This window comes from Triticum urartu, chromosome 4 (assembly GCF_003073215.2).
Source record: "Triticum urartu cultivar G1812 chromosome 4, Tu2.1, whole genome shotgun sequence".
NCBI lineage: Eukaryota > Viridiplantae > Streptophyta > Magnoliopsida > Poales > Poaceae > Triticum > Triticum urartu.
In genome coordinates this window covers 392,797,709-392,822,897 of record NC_053025.1, presented here as the reverse complement: position 1 = coordinate 392,822,897, position 25,189 = coordinate 392,797,709, and the positions used below count along the sequence as shown (strand labels likewise).

Sequence of the window (25,189 nt, the reverse complement as noted above, 5' to 3'; positions counted from 1 at the left end):
GCCGCTAGAAGTGTCTTAGGGCGGTCTAACTATCGGGAGATCTACAACAACAACGACATGTGCACTGCCGGTATACTTTACAGCCCATAATCTGCCGGAAGAACTAAATCACGGCCCACTGTCTGCCGGCCCATGCCGGAGGCCGTCTTTGGCGCGAAACGGGAAAACAGCCTAGTTAGCGCGCGCCAGCGAGGAAAAAAAAGCGCGCGACTTGACGAAAATTTTGGCCCATTGTGAAATAGACGCGCCGGCCCTCCCGCGACCTAGAGAGACCCGCAACGCTTCCCCCAAATCGATCCCCAATCCTGTGCCTCCACCAGATCGACCGCGCGCCGCCGCCGCCCCCAAAACCTAGCTCACCGCCGACGCGCGGCCGCTTTCCGCTCAGACCTCCTCTAGTGTAGCCCCCCCACCCCCGCCGCCAGCGTAACCCCTCACCACCGCAGCTCCTCCACCCCTCACCACTGCAAGCCGCCGTCGACCCCAACCATCGATCCATCGCCGGCGCTGGCGCTCCCAACCAACCACCGCCGCCGCCCCCAACCGACCATCGCCACCGCCGCCGCCACCAACCATCCATCGCCCTCCACTAGACCGAACTCTATTTCCTCCCCGAGATCTTTTTCCGCCCGCCACCAAGCCGCTGTCAGCCACTGTCGTCGTCGCCGCACTCCAGATCGAGCTCTGTTTCCTCCCCGAGCAGGCTTCACTGAGAAGGCGAGCACCAAGTCGCGGGTCCGCTCCTCCACAAGCCGCTGAAGCAGCAGACCGCACGTTGGCCCTCCTCTCCAGCGAGCAGGCACCTCCTCGACAAGCCCCTGAAGCAGCAGTCCGCGGGTTGGCCCTCCTCTCCAGCGAGCAGCTCTGCCTACTGAACATCGACATCGCTGCCTACTGTACTTCATTTGACAGCTGGTAAGGTTTCATAACAATTTTTGTGCCTTCTTTTGTTCTGAATGTGCAGCTATGGATCTTGAGATCAAAGCCCCTAAGACTACATTGCTAGTTTGACCCGATGAATTCGTTTGTTCTTCCTTGCTGATGGGTAGAACACCTCCTGCCCTTTGAAGCTTGTGCTCAAAATAATGTTGAAAAGAAGCAGCACTGAACTATTCCGTCAGTTAGAACAAAGCATCAAGTTTTAATTGCTTTGATCTAATAACAACAAAAAAACCATGAGCCAAAAATGTTTGAAGGTTATTTGCTTGTCTAAAAATGAACACTGCTACTGTTAGTAGCCCTTCAGATCAAAGAACAGGGACCATTGCTGACTAACAAGTGCATACCTTAATTAGATTTTTTGACACCTGAGTAAGTTGTTTAGTTGGGCTTTGGAGTTCACTTTAATTTGAGATGAAAGAAAGCTAGTTATTTAAGTTCTTTGTTTGTTTAGTTAATGCCCCAAGGTAGTACCATCTTTGTTTGTGTTTTGCGAAATACGAGATGTGTACAGAACATGTGCTATGCTTTTATGATATAGATTATGGCATTCTTACTGCTATTTTGGCATTTGTATTTTCTGAAATGACATGTTTCAGTTAATTATATTCTGTTGTGTGATGGCATTTCTTCTTCGTATTGTATTTCTTGTTGCCTGTACTAGATATTGATGATATGCATTTTGTTACTAGATTTTTTCCTTAATAGAAGTGTACTTTCTCGCATGTTAGGAAATTTTAGTGAAACTGGTCAAGAATGGACAAGTGTTGGATGGATAAAGCTAGAAATACACAAGCATATATAGACGGGGTAGAGAAATTCATAGATTTTGCTTTTACTCATTCAGCAAGAGGGAACACTATACTATGTCCTTATAGAATTTGCTTGAACTGTTGTTGGTTTGAAGCTAATGTTGTCTATGAGCACTTGTTATGCGATGGGTTTATTAATGGGTACAAAAGATGGATATATCATGGGGAGGCATCATCATCTCTTGCATCCGAGAGTGACCATGATGAGGTTCAACCTAATGATTTTCAAGAGGAGATTGACCTAGATGACTATGATGAGATGCTTGAAATGATTCAAGATATAGCACATCAAAATGAGGATTTTAGTGATGGTACTAGTGGGGAGGATCCAAGTCACCAGGATGGAGAGCCTGAGGGTGTCGACCCTCTTCTAGAGAAGAAAAAGAAGAAGGATGAAGATGCTTTCCGACAATTCATAGCTGATGACAGGGAGGAGCTTTATCCAGGGTGCACAACCTTCTCAAAGCTACGTTTTGTTGTTAGGTTACTCCACACAAAATCTCTTGGAGGTTGGAGTGATAAAAGTTTCGACATACTGCTAGAGTTGCTAAAAGAGGCCTTTCCAACAGCAAAGCTACCCAAAAACTTTTATGAAGCTAAGAAGATGATAAAATGCCTTGAGCTTGGTTATATAAAAATTCATGCATGTGAGAATGATTGCATTTTGTTCTGGAAGGAACATGAAAATGAGGATATTTGTCCTACATGCAAAACTTCTTGGTGGAAATTTGAAAAGAATAGTCTTGATGGGAAACATGTACACAAGGTCCCAAGGAAGGTTCTTCGTTATTTTCCAATAAAGAAGAGGCTACAACGCCTTTTTGTGTCCCCAAAGAGTGCAGCGGACTGCAGATGGCTTGCTGAAGAACGTACAAGAGATGGACTAATAAGGCATCCAGCGGATGCACCAGCTTGGAAGGACTTTGATGGCAAATATTCAGATTTTGCTAAAGATAGTAGCAACATGAGGCTGCTTGTGGTATCTGATGGTTTTAATCCATTTAGGACAATGAAGTTATCCTATAGTATCTGGCCTGTTGCAGTTATTCCGTTGAATCTTCCTCCTTGGTTGTGCATGAAGCAACATAATTTCATCCTCTCTTTGCTAATTCCTGGTCCAAGGTCACCTGGGAGAGATATAGATGTCTTTCTTGAACCACTTATTGATGATTTGAACTCGCTTTTTGAGGAGGGTATGATGCCTTGACCGGTAAACCCTTCAACCTGCATGCTGCTATATTGTCAACTACATCAGACCTCCCAGGCTTATGCACTCTATCCGGATTGTAACCTCTGGTGAATTTGGCTGTCCATTGTGTGGCTCACATACTTGCTCTCTTCGGTTGAAGGAAGGCAAGAAATTTTGCTATATGGGTCATCGAAGGTTTCTTGATCCTAACCATGAATATAGATTTGATGAAGAATCCTTTGACGGTGTGGAATTAGGGACAGCACCTGTACCACTTAGTAGAGAGGAAGTTTTGGCCCTCACTGAAAATATGAAGACTGTTTTTGGAAAGGACCCTTCCGGGAAAATAACCACGAAGAAGCGCAAGGTTGGCGAACCACCAATGGTTCGGAAAAGAAAATCCATATGGTTTAGGTTGAGATACTGGAAAGACTTGCTGCAGCCTCATAATCTTGATGCAATGCACATTGAAAAGAATGTATGTGAAAATATAATTAACACACTTCTATGCATGGATCGAAAATCAAAAGATAATTACAGCTCTGGTAGAGATCTAGAGCATCTCGGAATAAGAAAAGCTCTCCAACCTGTCCCGGTAGGTGAACAATTTGATTTGCCTGCTGCACCCTACGCAATGGACAATGAAAAGAAGAAACTGTTTTGTGAAATTCTTAAGGAAGCTAGGTTCCCTGATGGTTGTGCATCTGATATACGCCGGAATGTCCTTGTGAAGCAAAAAAAGATTGTTGGGCTGAAGAGCCATGACAATCACATTCTTTTGCAGCAATTGCTTCCACTAGCTGTTCGGAACACATTGCCAAAGGAAGTCGGTGTTGCCTTGGTTCGTGTTAGCAGATTCTTCAAGCAAATATATTCTCCTGTCATTAGCATAAGTGACATGGAGAAGCTAGAGGGAGAAATAGCTGAGACCTTGAGCATTCTTGAGGCCATATTTCTGCCATCATTTTTTGATCTTATGGTTCACTTGATGGTTCATCTTCCAACCCAAGTGAGGCTAGGGGGCCCAATAAAGTACAGCAGCATGTACCCAGTAGAAAGGTCATCCCTATAAACCTATTTTCTTGGTATCATATGGTTTCTTGCTTTTCCCCCAAAATAATCTAATATATCCTACATATATACTATATAGGTATAATATGAAGCTAAAGGGGTTCAAGTCGATGATCTTGGTGTCACACGTGTGAACTTCAAGCATTTACTGAAGTCTGATGAACCTTTTATTTTGGCATCTCAAGCAACCCAAGTGTACTATGTGCAAGATAAGCTTGATAAAGATTGGTATTCTGTTAGAAGCTTTCCTCATCCACGAGACCTGTATGATATGTTTGGAGTGGGAGATGAAGATTTTGAACACCATGATGCACCTACTGTGTCAATTGCTAATCTGGATGCCAATGTAGATCTTAGTGTTGATGTTAGAAATATACCTCGTAGTAGGACAGATATAGATGGAACACTTGTTCCTGCAGTTCAGCAACCAAAGTGTGTGCCTTTTTCTTTCATTTTTCAGTTACATGCTTATATACTTGATATCCAATGTGTCAATTCTAATGTGCTATAAATTTTCTTTTTAGGAAAAAAATGGAAAAAGGAAGAGACGAAGACAATGCTGAAGCACGAGAGGAAGAGAGGCTAGCGAATCTTAAAGCAAGAAACAGTGAGGATTTTGCACGATTTGGGTCTTTCAGATTTGTAGATGCTAAAGAAATTTCTGGAGGCAACGCTAGTCAGCGACAAACTAAAAGAAAGGTGATATAACATGCTTCTATTTGGTTATTGCATCTATTACTTCAGTTTTACATAACTTGTTTCGTTATGTGTAGAGCACCATAGAAAAGCCTATTGTTGAAGTAACTCGAGTCCTTAGGTCCCAAACGACTAGAGATGTTGATGACATGCCAAGCGATAACATTGAAGAGCACGATGGTATGTAGCACTTAAATCTATGTATATAGATTGTTAGTTGATGACGACCTACTAACTATTTTCCATGTTTAGACCATGAGTTGGATCAAGAAACGAAGGGGAAGAAGGGGAAAAACGCACTAGAATGCACAATGTGTATGATAGATTGGGGACAGTCCCACCAATTCGTGTGGAGTACAATGGTGATGGACAACCAATTGGGGACAATGCCTCGGAGTTTTCAAACTTCATCTCCACACTTGTGAAAAGTAAAATATCTCTTGGGCATAATGATTGGAGAAAGGTTGATGTTGAGCAGAAAAATCATTTGTGGAAAACCTTGAAGGTATACTCTATGGTTTTGGTATAACTTGCCCCTTTATCTCTATATGACTTGTAGTATAACTTGCCCCTTTATCTAATACATCACCCTTACACTCTCCATTTACACTTGCTTGAAAGCAGATGTACTATGTTGTGGATGACAAACTGAAGGATTGGGTAATGCGAAGCGCTGCGAATAAATGGAGGGATTTCAAATCTGAGTTGAAGACTTTGTATTTTGATGAGAAGATGACTGATGAGGAACTTCAAGTTGTACCAGATAACAGAGTTATCCCAACTGATTGGAAAGAGCTTGTTGCTTTTTGGAAAACTGAAGCAGGGAAGGTACATTGCAAGAAAATGTATGTGCACTTTCCTGCAGTTTTGGTCTAATTTACAATTCATTGAATCAATATTTGTAGCAACGTAGTGAGCAAGGAAGAAAAAATCGAATGGAGATGGAATTATTGCATACATCAGGCAGCAAAAGTCATGCTCGTGTTTCTCATGAAATGGTATATAATGATATTTATAACTCTATTTTGCACCATTTCTTGATTGTTATGAACTAACTATAAGAAAATAAATGTAGCATAAGAAGAATGGATATCCCCCTCAAAGACATGAACTGTTTATAGAAACACACACATGCAAGAAGACTGGTGCCCCTTCAAGTGTGGCTGCAGCAACTATGTTTGTAAGTATTTTGAGTTGCAACAATTTTTAGGTTTTGTACTTGTTAGTTTTTTCTCTAGAACATTGGAGTTATAGTCTTTAGTAGACACTATGTTGCTGATGTGTTCATGGATCATATGTTATGTCTTGTAGAAAATGATAGAAGAGAAGTCAAATGAGTGTCCAGAACTTTTAGAAAAAAGCATCAAGCAAGGTGACCTCTTCTCGCATGTCGTAGGAAAGGAGAGGAATGGGTATGTGAGGTGTATAGGTCTAGGACCAAGTGCTGCAGGTTTGGGCATGCCAAGTACTAGAAAGCTGAAATCCATGAAGCTTCAAATGACCGAGGAAGAAGCAAAGGAAGCTTGCCAATCAAATGCAATTGTTGTCGAGCGTGTAGATCAAATGGAGCATAATTTCCAAATAGTAGTTACAACTCTGAAGGATGAACTTCAACACATGAGGAGACTGTTACAATCAAATGTGCAGCAAAATATTCAGTTCAATCTAGAGTATGACTTATCTCACTCTGGATATGGATATGGAGGTGGCCATGGAGGTGGCTATCGATATGAAGGTGGCCATGGAGGTGGATATCGACATGAAGATGGATATGAAGGTGGCCATGGAGGTGGATATCGACATAAAGATGGATATGAAGGTGGCCATGGAGGTGGATATCGACATAAAGATGGATATGAAGGTGGATATGGAGGTGGATATCGACATAAAGATGGATATGGTGGATATGGACATGAAGGGGGGGTATGAAAATGAAGGGGAGTATGAGCATGAAGAGAGTGCAGAATCTGCCACCCGCAGCCATGAGGTGCGGCAAGAGAAAGAAGCAACCATTTTGCATAAGAAGGCTGAAGAAGCACTCTTGCAAAAGAAGTTAACAACACCCACTCAGAAAAACTTTGTACTTTCTAGTACCGCTCAACATGAGGTGCTGCAAGAGAAGGAAGCAACCATTTTGCAAAATAAGAAGGCAACAGGGCTCACACAACAAAGTAAGGATGTGGCACTTCATCGCCACAAGATGGCAACAAGCAAGGAAGTTGCAATCACAAAAAAAAAATCAGCAGGTCAGATTGTACTTTGTTTATATTTTGTTGCTCTTTCTTGTTTAGTATGACAAAGACACATTCGCTTATCTGAGTTCTTTTTCATGCTTACTCAGAAAGGAAAGGATGTGATCCTGTATAATGTTTATTGAGATCATAGTATCCCAGTGGCAAAAGCAACCATTCTATCAATTGATCGGAGAAAGGTGGTAGGTGGTCAGGAGCTTGGCTCTGAATATTGTGAGGTTGCCGTGAACTATGTAATAAAAAGGGATGCTATACTACCTCGTGGTGTTGGGAACATGACCACCATGGGGCAAGCTCAAGGGCGATGTATCGCATGGCCATACAAGCATGTGAGCTTTTGTTCTTATTTTCTTACGATTAAACTTACCAATGACTGTGATGGTTGATTGCTGAAAAAGCTTTGCTTCTATGTATGTAGTTGGAAGTGGACAAGTCCATGGAAAAAGCAGGAACGCGGCCACAAGCAAGCTAAGGAGGTAATATACATGTTTCTCTTGGCTGCTATGTGTGTGATGTTAAGTTGTTGCATGGTTAATTGCTTGATCTATGTGACTGGACCGATGGAGACTTTTATTGTATGTTGCTCTTGCATGTCCTGTGTATGCATGTTCTTGCATATGACTAGTGGAAGATTTTACATGTCCATTCTTGCATAACATCTTCCACTATTGTCTCTGTATACTTGTTGTCCTGTTCGTCTAGTCAGTTACGGATCTGTCATTGAATTTTTTCTTGTTTCAAGTACACTAAAATATTTATCCCATTTTATACTGCAGCCAAAGTCTGACTGTTCGTTTCCAGCATGACTTGAACTTTTATATGATGCAGATTGCAAGGAGTTTGGTACCTTCACAAATAGGAATGAGTATTCTAGCAACAGGACCATATTTAGTCCCTAATCGCACATGGCCTCTTTTTTAGATGCATGCCAAGTAGTATATACTTCTACCTTATTTCTAAACTGATCAGTCTCCGTTAAAGTTTCACAACTTAAGGTTGAAAAATCTTCATTTTGGTTTAATAATATAATAGATAGATGCTGCCAATTCTTGATAAGTGGTCACTTTAGTCGATAACTTGGTATACATGTTTACCTCTACCTCTGGAGTGAGGTTTATATTTACCCTTTCCAACAATTGCATGTTAACTTGGTATACGTGTTGCTTATGTCCTGTTCTGGAATGGCATCGAGCCCATTACTTGCAGAATCATCAGCCTTCCCTTTATCAAGCCCAATACTTGCAGAATCATCAGCCTTTTCTTTCTTATTTTTCTTGGCAGTTGACATAGTTGATGCTTTCTCAGGGGTAGCTTTCCTAGCCTCCTGTTGTTCTTTGGTTGGTTTAGCTAATCAAGATCTTCAGTGTGTACAGCATGTTAGATGCATCCAATTTTTGAAACCTGTGAATAGTTTATCATCCAAAGATGATGTTATTAGTATCTCTGACGTGATTGTTCTATTGTATTATTGTCCTGTACTGCTGTGACGATGTGACTATATCAGATTGTTTTGGTAATTTGCTATTGAAATATTGATTCCTTCATGCTTTGTTCGATAATACTTGGCTGCACGTGAGCAATATTAGTGTTCCTGTATACTAGACGAGGCATAGGCGCATAGTTTGGTTTGTCAAAAAATTGCCACTTTGTACTATGGTGTATTCTTTTGTACATGTGTCATATTATTCCTTGAGATGCAAAGAATGACTACTCTCCAGGTCTTTGTAAATGTTCCTTGAGTTTAACTGTAGCATGTCAACTTCAATGTTAATTTAAATTCTCAAACGAGATCTCCCTATTGAGTATCCTATCAGTTGCAGGTTTCCCAAAGGTACACAAGTCAAATGAAGGTTTGGAAGATTTTCAAGCTCCTGAAGATTTGGAAGACCTACAATAGTTGGTGGAGTGTTTATGTAATATGCTTGTTTACTTTGTGAAACCTGGACACACTTGCTCCGCTCATTTTGCTGGTTGTTAAGCCATTCTGCTCATTTTGGTTCTGTGGCACACCCAGAAACATGTACTTCTCCATTTGTCGCACTATTTACTTTTGTTGGTTGTGTGGCACATTTTAAAACATATCTGCACTGTACCTTTTGTGGCACAACCTCCTTATATGTATATTATGGTTATGTTTATCCAATGACGTTTTAAGGTTCTGGATGAGGCCTGATATTATTTTGATTGAAGTGTGTGGATGAGACATATACGACTTCGATTGAAGTATATAAATTGTACGTGTGATATGTCCTGATTGATTGAACATACTAAATGGATATTACATAGGGGATGCCCAGAACAATTAGGTAGTGAAATCTACATACTGGCAAAATAACTGTCGGGTAACACTCTTCTGCCGGCAGTTTGACTGGCAATAACTGATATTCCACGTGTCTTGGCTAATCTGCCGGGAGAAATGAAACTGCCGGCAAATAAATGCACTAGGGCAGTGGGACTGCCGGGAATATTTTATCTGCCGGGACAAGTAATCCCCGGCAGCCGTTCTTGTGGCGGTTCTATCTGCCGGGAGAAATACTGTCCCGGCAGATAGTGTGCCGCCTGAAGTGCTTTCTCATGGCAGTTTACATGCCGTTGCATCAGTGTTGTGGTGTAGTGCATGTTCATTCCAGCCGTGAATCAGAGATTGAGATGGTCAAGCAACTTCAGCTGAAATATGAGGTATGTTCTCCGGTTTACTTATACTCTGCCAGCCCCCAAGTCTTCAGATGATGATCCTGAATGATCTGGAGACTTTATGATATAGATGGATATTTTCTCTCTAATTTTTTCAAAAGTCCAATAAAATAGTGTAAACTTCACCTGTAGTCCCCAAGTACCGGCTCAATTTACCATAAATGAACCGGTACTTTAACTTCATAGCTGTCTTTTGCCAAACCCAACAAATATTGTAATCCGGCTTAATCGACTTTCTGAATATCATGCATTAGCCCCCAAGTGCCAAGTGTTTTTACTTTGTAAGGTACTTGGGACTTGAAATATATTAGAGTCATAAGAAATTGTTTTGGCAGACATTAGCCCCCAAGTGTCAAGTGGTATTGCAGTGCAAAGTACTTGAGACTTGAATCTTGAACTTTAGTTTAAGCCTTGACGCACTTGTGTATGTTTTGTAGAACTCCCTATTTGAATTGGGTTCCCAATTAACTGATGCAAAGACCCGGCTGGCGGATCAAGAGGCAGAAATCAAGTCTGCTGATTCTAAAGTTCAATTGAGTCTTGCTGAGATGGAAAAATTGAAAACCAGCTTGACTGCCAAAAAGAAATCTTGGGCTGAAGAAAAGACGCTGCTGACACAACGCGCCGAAAAAGCTGAAGCGGCTCTTGAGGAGGTTACCACGGAGCTGACCGACTTAAAGAACCGAGGGTCTCAAATGGTTTCCGCCATCTTTGGTAAGCCATCTGTACTGATCTTTTATACCTTCTTTTGACCCGAAATATAAGCCGCCGCTGAGCCTTAGTTTAATACTCGCAGGTCCACGCAACAAAAATATGAGCCAAGACAGTGTGACCAAACTGAAGGCGGTTTATACCTTGGTGGAACTGTTGTACACTAGCGCCCAACGAGCACTTGCTGCTATCTCTCCTGCCAACCAAGGACCCAATCGGCTCAGCGATGTCTTGAAAAAATTGTCAATCTTACCCGCCAGGTTTCAACAAGTCAAATGATCCTGTGCCAGAGCCGGAGCCTTGACTACCCTGAGCCACTCCAAAGCCTGGGTGCCAGATCTAGACCTGGCGGATGTAGCCAGGGGGTACCCTACCGTGAAGGAAGACGGGTCTCTATTTGAGCAGGATGACTTTGTTGCTTGCGTGAGGGGAGTTCGACCTCATGCTACCGTTCTTGGAGATGAGACCAACATTGACAAATATCAGCCGAGTTTTGATTTGGAGAATAAGAAGATGGCGACTCCCTCTTACAAGGTGACACATCTTATCCCATCGGTTCGTCAACATACGTTTGCTCCAGAAGTTTATCTGGCTGGCCTGATTGATGATGAAGTAGAGTTCATTGCCGTGAACGGCTTTGACTGGTCCAATCCCAGCTTTCAATTAACAGAAGGAGGTGAACCGGCGAGGGAAGAGTGAGAACCATCTTTGTGGGCTCTTTAAAGCCTTGTAATAGATTTAGCTTGAAACAACTACATATTTTGCCTATGTCATCGTGCATAAGATGCCGTGTGTGACTCTATGCTTCCTGATGTCAATATACGCATCACATTTATGGTTATCTCTGTAATATTTTGGCTCTGTTCCTGTAGAAAAGGAAGAAACTAGCTTGGTGGTTTAGCACTGAACGGGTCAGAATACCCGGTACATGACCAATAGTTTTATCATAGTAGAAAAACAGAACCAGACGTGAAAATAAACAAGGTTGAAACAACCTTTGATTAACACAGAAAGAACTGTTCAGTCATACCTGTATCTTTTGCATCTGGACCACCAGTTTATATGACCCAGTCCTTTTTTGAGAAGTCAATGCTTCTTCATGCCTGATGATCATCATGCCTTGGCAGCTTATTGTCAAATAGTCAAGCCGGTGAAAAGACCATGCTGATCGTTTAAAATTGAGACAATAAAAGACCAGTAAGGCAAATAGCAGTTTGCAAATAATATAAATTAACTTTGTAACTAAAAGTTGGGGGTTTCTGATTCGAATACGATTAGTAAACTAGACCAAAGGGGTTAAGCTAAGATTCGAATACGATCATATAGCCCCCAGTGGCTTTGGCGTTGCGCCGATCAAGAGGGTACCGACAGCTATGTTCTCTTTGGTTCGAATACGCCCTATGGTTGAACAGGAAGCCACCAAATGACCTTGAGAGGTTTTTAACGACCCTGATTCGAATACAATCCAAGTCGGACCCAAAAGGGGTTAAGCTATGATTCGGATACGATCAAGAAGCCCCCTAGTGAGTTTTGGCTTTGATCCGATCAAGAGGGTTACGAAAGCTATGTTCTCTTTGGTTCGAATACGACCTATGTTTGAACAGGAACCCCCAAGTGATCATGAGGTTTACAGCTAGATTCGAATACGATCATAAGCCAGACCAAAAAGGATAAACTTGATTCAGATATGATCAGCTCCCTAATAGTCATTTAAATAGTGAAAAAGAGTAGAGGTATATAATCTTTGAAAAGGAAAAGGACAGAGGTCCTGCTTTATTACTTATCATAGTATATACAACGTCAAAGTATGTACATGACGAGAACCGGTGGCTCAGGTGTAGTATGGCCGAAGTTGAGCAATGTTCCACGGCCGACGGGTCTCCTCCTCCGACTTACGTGAGCCTTTGTGCTCTCAAACGTCAACGAGGTAATATGACCCGTTGCTTAAGTTCTTGCTGACCACAAAGGGTCCTTCCCAAGGCGGGGATAGCTTGTGTGCATCTGACAGATCCTGGATGAGCCGGAGCACCAGGTCACCTTCTTGAAAAGTCCTGGACTTAACCCGACGGCTGTGATAACGGTGCAGGTCCTGTTGATAAATTGCTGATCGAGCCGCTGCTAAGTCTCTCTCCTCATCTAACAAGTCAAGTGCATCCTGTCTGGCTTGTTCGTTTTTAGCTTCAACATAAGCCGCCACACGAGGCGAGTCATGACGGATGTCACTAGGCAACACCGCTTCTGCTCCATAAACCATGAAGAAGGGTGTATAACCCGTGGACCTGTTAGGAGTGGTGTTGATACTCCATAGCACCGAGGGTAACTCCTCTACCCAGCAACCTGGCGTCCATTCTAAGGGAACCATGAGCCGGGGCTTGAGACCTTTCAAAATTTCCTGATTTGCTCTCTCAGCCTGCCCATTAGATTGAGGGTGAGCTACAAAAGAAACATCCAGCCGGATGTGCTCTCTTTGACAAAACTCCTCCGTAGCCCCTTGGGACAAATTAGTGCTATTGTCAGTGATAATGTTGTGTGGAAAACCGAAGCGAAAAATCACCTTTTTCATGAACTGAACCGCCGTGGCTGCATCACACTTACTCACTGGCTCTGCCTCAACCCACTTTGTGAATTTGTCAACTACCACTAAAAGATGTGTCTTTTTATCCTTGGACCTTTTGAAAGATCCAACCATGTCAAGCCCCCAGACTGCAAACGGCCAAGTGATTGGAATCATCCGCAATTCCTGAGCTGGCACATGCGCTCGTCGTGCAAATTTTTGACATCCATCACATCTACTGACTAGATCCTCTGCATCAGCGTGAGCCGTCAACCAGTAAAAACCATGACGAAAAGCTTTTGCCACAAGAGATTTTGACCCGGCGTGATGACCACAATCCCCTTCATGGATCTCATGAAGTATTTCTTGGCCTTCTTCAGGAGAAACACACCGCTGAAACGCTCGAGTGACGCTGCGATGGTATAACTCTCCGTTAGAAATCGTTATTGACTTGGACCGCCAGGTTATCTGTCGGGCCAGGGTCTCATCCTCTGGCAACTCGCCCCGGGTCATGTAAGCCAAGAACGGTACTGTCCAATCTGGGATGACGTGAAGAGCCGCCACCAACTGTGCCTCCGGGTCAGGAACGGCCAAATCTTCCTCTGTAGGTAACTTAACAGACGGGTTATGCAAAACATCCAAAAAGGTGTTAGGTGGCACTGGCTTACGCTGAGATCCCAACCGGCTTAAGGCATCGGCCACTTCATTCTTTCTACGGTCAATGTGTTCCACTTGATAACCTTTAAAATGTCCTGCAACAATGTCGACTTCACGGTGATAAGCCACCATGAGAGGATCTTTGGAATCCCACTTGCATGACACCTGTTGAGCCACCAAATCTGAATCGCCAAGGCACCGGACCCAGCTCAGACTCATTTCTTTGGCCATTCGGAGACCATGGAGCAAGGCTTCATATTCTGCTGTGTTGTTAGTACAAGGAAACATCAATCGCAATACATAACAAAACTAGTCACCTCGAGGGGAAGTTAACACAACTCCAGCTCCCAAGCCTTCCAACTGTCTGGACCCATTAAAGTGAATCGTCCAATATGTGTTGTCTGGTTTCTCCTCTAGCATCTGCATCTCTGTCCAGTCATTAATAAAGTCAACTAGCGCTTGAGATTTGATCGCAGTACATGGCACATACTTCAACCCATGAGACCCAAGTTCAATGGCCCACTTGGCGACTCGTCTAGTAGCTTCTCTATTTTGAATGATGTCTCCCAAAGGAGTAGAGCTAACCACAGTGATTGGGTGACCCTGAAAGTAATGTTTGAGCTTCCGGCTTGTCATGAACACCCCATACACGAGCTTCTGCCAATGTGGACATCTTTGTTTAGATTCAATAAACACCTCACTGACATAGTAAACCGGCCATTGGACCGGATGCTCCTTGCCGACCTCCTTGCATTCCACCACAATGGCCGCACTAACAACTCGTGAGTTAGCAGCTACATATAACAATAACGGCTCTTTCTCAATCAGAGCATCAAGAACCGGCGGCTCAGCAAGCTGTTTCTTCAGATCCTCAAAGGCAGAATTTGCAGCTTCACTCCAAACAAAGTCATCCGACTTTTTCATCATCTGATACAAAGGCATCGCCTTCTCCCCTAACCGGCTTATGAACCGGCTCAGAGCAGCAACACGACCTGCCAGCCATTGAACGTCATTGATGCAAGCTGGTTTAGCTAGGGATGTGATTGCCTTAATTTTCTCCGGGTTACCTTCAATACCTCTGTTGGATACAAAAAAACCCAAGAGTTTGCCAGCTGGGATTCCAAAAACACACTTGGCCGGGTTAAGCATCATCTTGTAGACCCGGAGGTTATCCAAGGTCTCCTTCAGATCTGTTACCAAGGTTTCCTCTTTTCTGGACTTCACCACTATATCATCCACATAAGCATGAACATTACGCCCAATCTAATTGTGAAGGCAATTCTGCACACACCGTTGATAAGTCGCCTGGGCACTCTTAAGCCCAAAAGGCATAGACACATAGCAGAAGGCTCCAAACGGAGTGATGAAAGCTGTCTTCTCCTGGTCCTTGACTGCCATCTTGATCTGATGATAACCTGAATAAGCATCCAGAAAAGTCAAACGCTCACAACCCGCCGTAGCATCAATGATCTGATCAATATGAGGGAGAGCAAAAGGGTCAGCTGGACAAGCTTTGTTTAAATCGGTGTAATCCACACACATACGCCAGGTGCCGTTCTTCTTGAGTACAAGCACCGGGTTAGCCAACCACTCTGGGTGAAAAACTTCCACAATGAACCCGACCGCCAAGAGCCGGGCCACCTCTTCTCCTATGGCCTTGTGTCATTCCTCATTAAACCGCCGAAGGAACTGCCTGACCGGCTTAAACTTCGGATCAGTGTTAAGAGTGTGCTTAGCGAGTTCTCCCAGGACACCCGGCATGTCAGAAGGCTTCCATGCGAAGATGTCCCGATTCTCACAGATGAACTCGATGAGCGCGCTTTCCTATTTTGGATCCAAGTTGGCACTGATGATGAACTGTTTGGATGAATCGCCTGGCACAAAATCAACCATTTTGGTGTCATCAGCCGACTTGAATTTTAGTACCGGTTCATGTTCCGTAGTTGGCTTCTTCAAAGATGTCATGTCCGCCGAGTCAACATTATCTTTATAAAACTTCAACTCCTCTATTGCGCAAACAGACTCAGCATAAGAGGCATCACCTTCTTCACATTCCAGGGCTATTTTCCAGCTTCCATGTACTGTAATGGTGCCTTTATAACCCGGCATCTTGAGCTGTAGATATACATAACATGGCCGAGCCATGAATTTGGCGTAAGCCGGCCGTCCAAACAGAGCATGATATGGGCTTTTAATCTTAACCACCTCAAAAGTTAACTTCTCAGCCCTGGAATCATATTCATCCCCAAAGGCTACTTCCAGTTCAATCTTACCAACTGGGTATGCCAACTTTCCAGGCACAACACCGTGAAAAACAGTGTTGGATTGCTTAAGACTCTTATCAGTCAACCCCATCCGACGGAACGTCTCATAGTAGAGGATGTTGATGCTACTGCCTCCAACCATGAGCACTTTAGTGAGTTTATATCCACCGACCCGGGGTGCCACTACCAAGGCTAAGTGACCCGGATTATCAACCCGAGGAGGATGATCTTCTCTGCTCCACACAATAGGCTGTTCTGACCACCTCAAATAACATGGAATCGCCAGCTCAACGGCATTGACAGCCCTCTTATGAAGCTTTTGATCCCTCTTGCATAAACTAGTGGTAAATACATGGTACTGCCCACTATTCAACTGTTTTTGGTTGCTCTGATATTTGGACTGTTGCTGCTGATTACCTTGGCCGAGTTGTGGGTTATAACCCCCCTGGTTACCCGGATGGCCATGACCATGAAAACCGCCTCCGGTTGAACCGGCGCACGGGCCATGAAAGCTGCCTCCGCCTGAACCGCCGCCAGGCCCGTGACTTCCATCAAATGTGCTGGAATTTTTAAATGCCTTCATGATTGTACAGTCCTTCCACAGATGGGTGGCTGGCTTCTCCCAGGTGCCGTGTCTTGGACAAGGTTCATTCAATAGTTGCTCGAGGGTGGGACCTGACCTGCCTGACCGAGGGGGTTGCCTACCCTTGCGCCGTTGGCTACTGCCCTATGCATTGGTGTTAGCCACAAATTCGTCAGCCTTACGTTTATTACCTCCTTGATTTGTCGGGTTATGCTGGTGACCCTTGCCGTTGCCGTTCTTCTTTCCCTTCCCTATTTTTTCTTCATCAGACACGGGATCCTTGGTACTGTTAGAATAAGCATACTTGACCAGAGCCGCCATCAACTGGCCCATGTCATTGCAGTCACGCTTGAGCCGCCCCAGCTTCTGCTTCAGAGGTTCAAAACGGCAATTTTTCTCTAACATTAAGACTGTCGAGCCTGCATCCATCTTATCAGATGAATGTATTATCTCCTTGACCCGGTGCACCCAATGGGTCGTGGACTCACCTTCCTCTTGCTTACAATTAGTCAGGTCCACGATTGACATAGGTTGCTGGCATGTGTCCTTGAAGTTCTGAATGAACCGAGTCTTTAACTCCGCCCATGAACCAATGGAATTGGGGGGCAATCCTTTCAACCAAGTGCGAGCCATTCCATCCAGCATCATAGTGAAATACTTAGCCATTGCTGCATCGCTGACTTCCAACAGCTCCATAGCCATCTCATAACTTTCAATCCAGGCCCCAGGCTGCAAGTCGGCCGTGTAATTAGGCACCTTACAAGGCCCCTTGAAGTCTTTTGGCAAGCGCTCATTGCGGATAGCCGACACCAGGCAAGGGACACCTCCCGTTCTTGTGGCTACTCCTACCTCAATAGAGGTTGCCGAAAAAGCCGGAAAAGCCTGATGAGCTACCTGCCTCTTGACGGTTGAACCGCCCGTTGAACCGCCCGTTCAGCCTCTTGACGGATCCTCTCCTGATCCGCTAAGTTAAGGGCTCTACCCTGTGCCGGCTCATGCCTGCGCGGTTGGTTATGGCGTTGAGCCTTGCTCGACATTTTGGCTGAGTCCATATGCCTGCTATAGCTTGGGCTCCGGCTTGGGCGAGGGGTTGAGTGGATTCTGTCTCGACTGTAAGAGTACGCATCCTGCTGTGCCAGAGCCGTTTGAAGAAGTTCTCGCACCCTTCGTGTTTCGATTGCTGTCGGAGAGTCGCCTTCCATCGGGAGAGCCGGCAAACGAGCCGACGCAGCAATGAGATTCTCCAAAGGATTGGAAAAGTGACCCGGTGGTATTGGTGTATTATGAGGCGGAGCGGTGTTCATACGAGGCGGCTCCATGGCCCGCGGCTGAACCGGCGCTCCGGGTGTCGTGATCACAAGATGATCAGAGGACATTCCATCAACCTACTGCAAATCTTTGATGTCCCTCAGAAGTTCAAGGTTATGAGTTTGAATGTAGAAACAATCAAGAGGACAACTGCTGATCAAAAGAGAAGTTGTGGGTATGCTCCACATATTCAGGAGCTCATCAATTCTAAGATGGGCACATGAATTTATTTGCTGGACAAGGAGCATCTACCCTTACGTACTGAATTTTAAGACAACACTGTTGTGATGAATGAGGAGGAACCATCATCAGTTCAAGTTCAAGAGAAGAGAGCCAAAGCAAAGGCTGAGAAAGCTGCAAGGATGCCAAGTGCAGAAGAGGCATCTCAAGTTTTCCTGAAGAGCAAGCAAGATCAATTAGGCTATCTGATTCAATCTACACTGAGGATTGGGAAGGGCTTGGCCACCCTGACTCGGAATCAGGAGAGCCTGGACAGGATTGTTGAGACAAAATTTTATGATCTTGATCTCAAGGTAACTGAGATTCAGACTGTAGTTGAGCAGCTTCAGGAAGAAGCAGAAGAGAGGAGAGGCAAGGCAAGCACTGACACTTTTCAGCGTGTGCCACGAGGTCCGAGGTCTACTGCAGTGCCAGTTTCAGATGCTAGAGCTACATTGTCAGCACCAGCAGCTATAGCTCCAGTGCCACCTCCAGCACCCACTCCACCAGCTCCAACTACATGGACAGATGCCTTCGTCCTTGGAGTTCTCTCTACACCACCTCCCGAAGACCAAGCGTGAGAGACGCATATCACTATGCATTTTCGAACTTTTTGGTAACTTGTGGCCAAAGGGGGACACATATGTATAGATCATAGGCTTCGAGAGAGAGAGAGAGTGTGTTGCTTTTTATCTCTCTTGCTTTTGGTTGAACTTCTTATTGTGTGAGATACTTTATGTCCTTGTGAGATACTTTTGTGATCATGTGATTGATCATTTTCTACCTTATGGCTTGTTTGGATGATACTATCTTCTATATCTCATATATGATCATTCACTTGCTTGGTGATGAGTGCATGCTTTTAATTTCTATCATTTTGAGCGCTCCACCAAGATGTATGTGACATGGAAGAGTAACCCATGATCCTAATCGATTGTGCATTTGCATTCAAAAGCAAATCTCAAATAATGCAAAAAATTAGGGGGAGCTCTTGCTTATCACATACTTCTCAAAGCGACAATGTTTTTCAATCTTATGATCATTTCTCGAAGATTTGATCTATATGTTGTCATCAATTACCAAAAAGAGGGAGATTGAAAGTGAAACTATCCCTGGGTGATTTTGGTAATTCCTAACAACATATAGCTCATTGAGCTAATGCTATTTTAAGATAAATATTTTAGGAAATCTCAATGATTGGCATGGCATGGATTAGAAAGTGGACCCCTCAAAATGCTAAGGACAAAAGATTGGCTAAAGATCCAAGCACAAGACTCTACATTTTACTTTTAGTGATCCAAGATCACATTGAGTCCATAGGAAAAGCCAATACTATTAAAAGGGGGTGAGGTGTTAATTAATGAGTTACTTGCTCAAAATGCTTAGTGATATGCTCCAAAAACCCTCAACTACTTTCTCATATCCACATATGTCCCCAACCAAAAGTCAAACTGGGCCCCACCGAAATCTTCTATCCAGCGCCACCGAGTTCACTTGACATAGCCACTGCCACAAACCCTAGTCACTTCGGTCTCACCGATAGGGATCTCGATCTCACCGAGATGGGATTGCAAACTCTCTGTTTCCCTTCGTAATGTTTCGGTCCAACCGAGATGAGCGATCGGTCCCACCGAGATTGCAATGCAAACTCTCTGTTTCCCCTTCGTAACGTTTCGGTCCAACTGAGATGAGCGAATCGGTCCCACCAAGTTTGCCTAACCAACTCTCTGTTTGTCTATTACCAAAATCGGTCCCACTGAGTTTGTGTAATCGGTCTCACTGAGATTACGTTATGCCCTAACCCTAATGGAATCGGTCCCACCGAGTGGACATGTCGGTCCCACCGAAAATCCTAACGTTCACATTTTGAACTAAATCAGTCTGACCGAGTTTTATAATTCGGTCCCACCGAGTTTGGAGATTTGTGTGTAACGGTTAGATTTTGTGTGGAGGCTATATATACCCCTCCACCCACTCTTCATTCCTAGAGAAAGCTATCAGAACATGCCTACACTTCCAACATACATTTTCTGAGAGAGAACCACCTACACTCGTGTTGAGCTCAAGATATTCTGTTCCAACCACGTAAATCTTGATCTCTAGCCTTCCCCAAGTTGCTTTCCACTCAAATCATATTTCTACCAAATCCAATCCTATGAGAGAGTTAAGTGTTGGGGAGACTATCATTTGAAGCACAAGAGCAAGGAATTCATCATCAACACACCATCTATTATCTTTTGGAGAGTGGTGTCTCCTAGATTGGTTAGGTGTCACTTGGGAGCCTCCGTCAATATTGTGGAGTTCAACCAAGGAGTTTGTACGGGCAAGGAGATCGCCTACTTCGTGAAGATCTACCCTAGTGATGCAAGCCCTTCGTGGGCGATGGCCATGGTGGGATAGACAAGGTTGCTTCTTCGTGGACCCTTCGTGGGTGGAGCCCTCCGTGGACTCGCGCAACTGTTACCCTTCGTGGGTTGAAGTCTCCATTAACGTGGATGTATGAGAGCACCACCTATGGGAACCACGCCAAAAATCTCCGTGTCTACATTGCGTTTGCTCCCTCCAAACTCCTCCCTTTATCTTCATATGCAATTGTTTTACATTCCGTTGCTATACTCTTAGAATTGCATGTGTAGGTTGATTACTTGAATTGTGCTAAGTTGCTAAAATCTGCCAAGACTTAAAATTGGAAAAGGCTAGATTTTATTTGGTCAAGTAGTCTAATCACCCCCCTCTAGACATACTTTCGATCCTACAGAAACTTCCATGAAAAATTCTACATTGTTTCCATGATCATGAACACAAGTGTTCAAGGTCGACCCTCACTTCTCCAATGGACAACCTTCCAATCACTTCTCTTTTTGAAAAAGTTTTTAGGCAAAAGATGCAAGTAATTTTTCTTTTGTATTTTCATTATTTTATTTTATTTGTTTGTTTCACCCACAACTAAAGAAAAACAAAAGGGAAAACAAAACCTACTTAGTGAAGAAATCAAACAAGTACACACGAGAATATCAACCCACACTATTGCTGCCCGACAACGGCACCAGAAAATAGCTTGATAATCCCCAAGTGCAAGGAATCGTCGTAGCAATTTCCAAAGGTGGAAGTGATAAGTATGGAGTGTCGAACCCACAAGGAGCTAAAGGTAAGATCAATATTCTCTCAAGTCCTATCTACCACTGATACGACTCTACGTACACCGAACATTTGCTTCCATCTAGAAACGAGAAATAAAACTACGATGTGAGTATGAAGAGGATAGCTTTGCATGATATCAGAAAACTAAAATATAAAAGTAGCTGTTGTTAACATAAATTTAGATTATATTACTATATATTATAAATAGCAAGTGTGGAAGAATGATGGGTCGGTGTGTGATACGTCTCCGTCGTATCTATAATTTTTGATTGTTCCATGCCAATATTCTACAACTTTCATATACTTTTGGCAACTTTTTATACTATTTTTGGGACTAACATATTGATCCAGTGCCCGTGGCCAGTTCCTGTTTGTTGCATGTTTTTTGTTTCGCACTAAATCCATATCAAACGGAGTCCAAACGGGGTAAAAACTGACGGAGATTTCTTTTGGAATATATGTGATTTTTGGGAAGAAAAACCAACGCGAGACGATGCCCGAGGGGGCCACGAGGCAGGGGGGCAGGCGCGCCCTGGGCCCTCATGGCCACCCTGTAAGGCGGTTTATGCCCGTCTTCCGGCGCGAGAAAGCTAATATCCGGATAGAGATCATGTTAAAATTTCAGCCCAATCGGAGTTACGGATCTCCGGGAATATAAGAAATGGTGAAAGGGAAGAGTGTGAGAATGTAGAAACAGAGAGAGACAGAGAGACATATCCAATCTCGGAGGGGCTCTCTCCCCTCCCATGCCATGGAGACCAAGGACCAGAGGGGAAACCCTTCTCCCATCTAGGGAGGAGGTCAAGGAAGAATAAGAAGGAGGGGGGCTCTCTCCCCCTCGCTTCCGGTGGCGCCAGAGTGCCACCGGGGGCCATCATCATCACCACAATCTTCACCAACAACTTCACCGCCATCATCACCAGCTCTTCCCCCATCTATGCAGCGGTGTAACCCCTCTTTTACCCGCTGTAATCTCTACTTAAACATGGTGCTCAACGCTATATATTATTTCCCAATGATGTATGGCTATCCTATGATGTTTGAGTAGATCCGTTTTGTCCTATGGGTTAATTGATGATCGTGATTGGTTTGAGTTGCATGTTTTATTATTGGTGCTATCCTATGGTGCTCTCCGTGTCGCGCAAGCATGAGGGATTCCCTCTGTAGGGTTTGCAATATGCTCATGATTTGCTTATGGTGGGTGGCGTGAGTGACAGAAGCACAGACCCGAGTAAGTAGGTTGTTTGCATATGGGATAAAGAGGACTTGATACTTTAATGCTATGGTTGGGTTTTACCTTAATGATCTTTAGTAGTTTCGGATGCTTGCTAGAGTTCCAATCATAAGTGCATATGATCCAAGTAGAGAAAGTATGTTAGCTTATGCCTCCCCCTCAAATAAAATTGCAATAACGATTACCGGTCTAGTTATCGATTGCCTAGGGACAAATAAATTTCTCGTAACAACAAGCTCTTTACTAAAACCAACTTAGTTATTCCTTTATCTAAACAGCCCCTACTTTTTATTTACGTAATCTTTATTATCTTGTAAACCTATCCAACAACACCTACAAAGTACTTCTAGTTTCATACTTGTTCTAGGTAAAGCGAACATCAAGCGTGCGTACAGTTGTATCGGTGGTCGATAGAACTTGAGGGAATATTTGTTCTACCTTTAGCTCCTCGTTGGGTTCGACACTCTTACTTATCGAAAACTGTTGCGATCCCCTATACTTGTGGGTTATCAAGACCTTTTTCTGGCGCCGTTGCCGGGGAGTCATAGTGTGGGGTGAATATTCTCGTGTGTGCTTGTTTTCTTTATCACTAAGTAATTTTTATTTTCTGTTCTTAGTTTTTTTCTATCTTTAGTTATGGGTAGGAAACGCAAAATACCAAAAAAGTTAGTAGTACCCACTGAAACAATGGTTGAAGAACCACTCAAAATCTATCACACTCCTGAAGCTTATTACTTGGATCATATTCGATCCCTATGTGCTCGTGCTGAAACCCCAACTAGCTTAGTTGAGGGCAAATCCTTAGATGAGCATGCTTGTTATGTGCGACACCGTATATCTGAAAAAGGGAAATGTTTACAGGATCAAATTCATCATTTGCAGTGCTGCTTGAAATTTATGCGAAATATATGATATTATTTGTAGTTCTGAAGACCCTAAGAAACACCTTCCCTACCAATGTTTGTTTAGTGATAATGGAATTGTATCTTCTTATGCTTAGGGTGTTTATAATTACTATGATGTTCAACAAATTGAAGAATTTGTTGCTTTTAAGGGTGTTTATGAAATTGCTTATTTGATTGAAAAGTATGATGCCACTCTTTACAAATCTGAAAATTTTGCCATACTTGAATATTGTTATGAGAATTATGCTTCCAATGCCTATGTTAAACCATATATCGAGGTCTCCTCCGTTGCCCAAGAAGAGACTAATATTTTGCAGGAGTCTATGGACGAAGAAATTGATGAAACTATGAGCTCATTGGATGAAAAAGATGATGAGGAGAGCGAAGAACAAAAGGAGGAAGAGCGGATTAGCTACCTATGCCCACCTTCTAATGAGAGTAACTCTTCAACTCATACATTGTTTAATTTCCCTTCGTGCTTACCGAAGGATGATTGCTATGATGATTGTTATGATCCCGTTGATTCTCTTGAAATACCCCTTTTTGATGATGCTTGCTATGCTTGTGGCCAAGATGCCAATATGAATTATGCTTATGGATATGAACTTGCTATAGTTCCTTATGTTAAACGTGAAATTGTTGCTATTGCACCCACGCATGATAGTCCTATTATCCTTTTGAATTCTCCCGACTACACTATATCAGAGAAGTTTCGACTTATTAAGGATTATATTGATGGGTTGCGTTTTACTATTACAGATGATGATTTTGATGAATATAATATGCATGTGCTTGCTGCTCCTACTTGCAATTATTATGAGAGAGGAACTATATCTCCACCTCTTTATGTTTCCAACATGGTAAAATTGCAAGAAACTGTTTATACTATGTATTGGCCTTTACTATGTGTGCATGAATTGTTTTTTTATGACATACCGATGCATAGGAAGAGAGTTAGACTTAGTCATTACTTGATATATGTAACTTTGTGATCACTACTAAATTACAAATCATTGTTAATTAAATTGGCTTTGATATACCTTGGGATCCGGGTGGATCCATTACTTGAGCACTATATGCCTAGCTTAATGTCTTTAAAGAAAGCGCTGCCAGGGAGACAACTAGGAAGTTTTAGAGAGTCATTTATTTCTTTTGTGTGCTTTTATATAGTTTAAAAACAAAAAAATAAAGAGGGGAACCCAAAACTTTTCAAAAAGAAAAGTGAAAGTGAGATAGACGAGCATTGTGAAAGTGGGGGACGTCCTTGAACTTTGTTCATGCCCATGGAAACTTTGTGAATCTTAATTACAGAAAATTTTCAACAAAAATAATTATCCCCTTGTACAATTCCATTGTATTAATAAAAAATAATTTGCCAAGGTTTGCCTTTAGGATGTTTACTTTGCTTGTTGGATTGTACGGTGCAGGAAAGAAACTTTGGCTGTAGTGCGCGATTTTACATTTTTTACTGGAACGTCAAATGGTTCTGATTATTTTTGGACTATCTTTATATACAAATTATTTACTTTTCCTAATTTTTGTAGAATTTTTGGAGTACCAGAGGTATGGTGAATGTGCAGATTATTACAGACTGTTCTGTTTTAGACAGATTCTGTTTTTAATGCACAGTTTGCTTGTTCTGATGAAACTATCTATTTATATCAATGGATTAAGCCATGGAAAAGTTATATTACAGTATCTACATTGAAAAAACAAAATATTAATTGGTTTGCAACAGTACTGAAAGTAGTGATTTGCTTTATTGTACTAACGGATCTTACCGAGTTTTCTGTTGAAGTTTTGTGTGGATGAAGTGTTCGATGATCGAGAAGGTCTTGATGTGAGAAGAAGGAAGAGAGGCAAGAGCTGAAGCTTGGGGATGCCCAAGGCACCCCAAGTAAATATTCAAGGAGACTCAAGCGTCTAAGCTTGGGGATGCCCCCGAAGGCATCCCCTCTTT

At 43.1% G+C, this 25,189-nt stretch overlaps 1 protein-coding gene across 7 annotated transcripts; it reads left to right on the top strand.

Moving 5' to 3' along the window:
* Positions 1 to 256: 256 nt before the first annotated feature.
* On the top strand, positions 257 to 9,118 carry LOC125551759 (keratin, type I cytoskeletal 10-like). 7 transcript variants are annotated; one of them, XM_048715079.1, is made up of 12 exons: positions 1,756 to 3,999; positions 4,091 to 4,443; positions 4,536 to 4,710; positions 4,785 to 4,887; positions 4,960 to 5,212; positions 5,332 to 5,535; positions 5,621 to 5,705; positions 5,783 to 5,887; positions 6,019 to 6,953; positions 7,049 to 7,288; positions 7,378 to 7,435; positions 8,780 to 9,118. In XM_048715079.1, exons 1-2 carry the CDS (start codon positions 3,020 to 3,022, stop codon positions 4,143 to 4,145), a joined length of 1,035 nt encoding a protein of 344 aa, XP_048571036.1. In that variant the 5' UTR covers positions 1,756 to 3,019; the 3' UTR covers positions 4,146 to 4,443; positions 4,536 to 4,710; positions 4,785 to 4,887; positions 4,960 to 5,212; positions 5,332 to 5,535; positions 5,621 to 5,705; positions 5,783 to 5,887; positions 6,019 to 6,953; positions 7,049 to 7,288; positions 7,378 to 7,435; positions 8,780 to 9,118. The 7 variants fall into 7 exon arrangements, with proteins under 7 accessions (XP_048571032.1, XP_048571029.1, XP_048571033.1 ...); XM_048715074.1 differs by having other exon boundaries at positions 1,781 to 3,999; positions 5,613 to 5,705; XM_048715075.1 differs by lacking the exons at positions 1,756 to 3,999; positions 4,091 to 4,443 and adding an exon at positions 257 to 915 and having other exon boundaries at positions 4,795 to 4,887; positions 5,613 to 5,705.
* Positions 9,119 to 25,189: the final 16,071 nt, after the last annotated feature.

Excerpts from the sequence above, each read along its gene's own strand:
- LOC125551759 (XM_048715075.1), top strand. The coding sequence starts at position 5,012 with ATGCACAATGTGTATGATAGATTGGGGACAGTCCCACCAATTCGTGTG. Across the intron at positions 5,536-5,612 it reads GGAAAACTGAAGCAGGGAAG|CAACGTAGTGAGCAAGGAAG; the intron begins GTACATTGCAAG and ends CAATATTTGTAG. Across the intron at positions 5,888-6,018 it reads TGGCTGCAGCAACTATGTTT|AAAATGATAGAAGAGAAGTC; the intron begins GTAAGTATTTTG and ends TATGTCTTGTAG.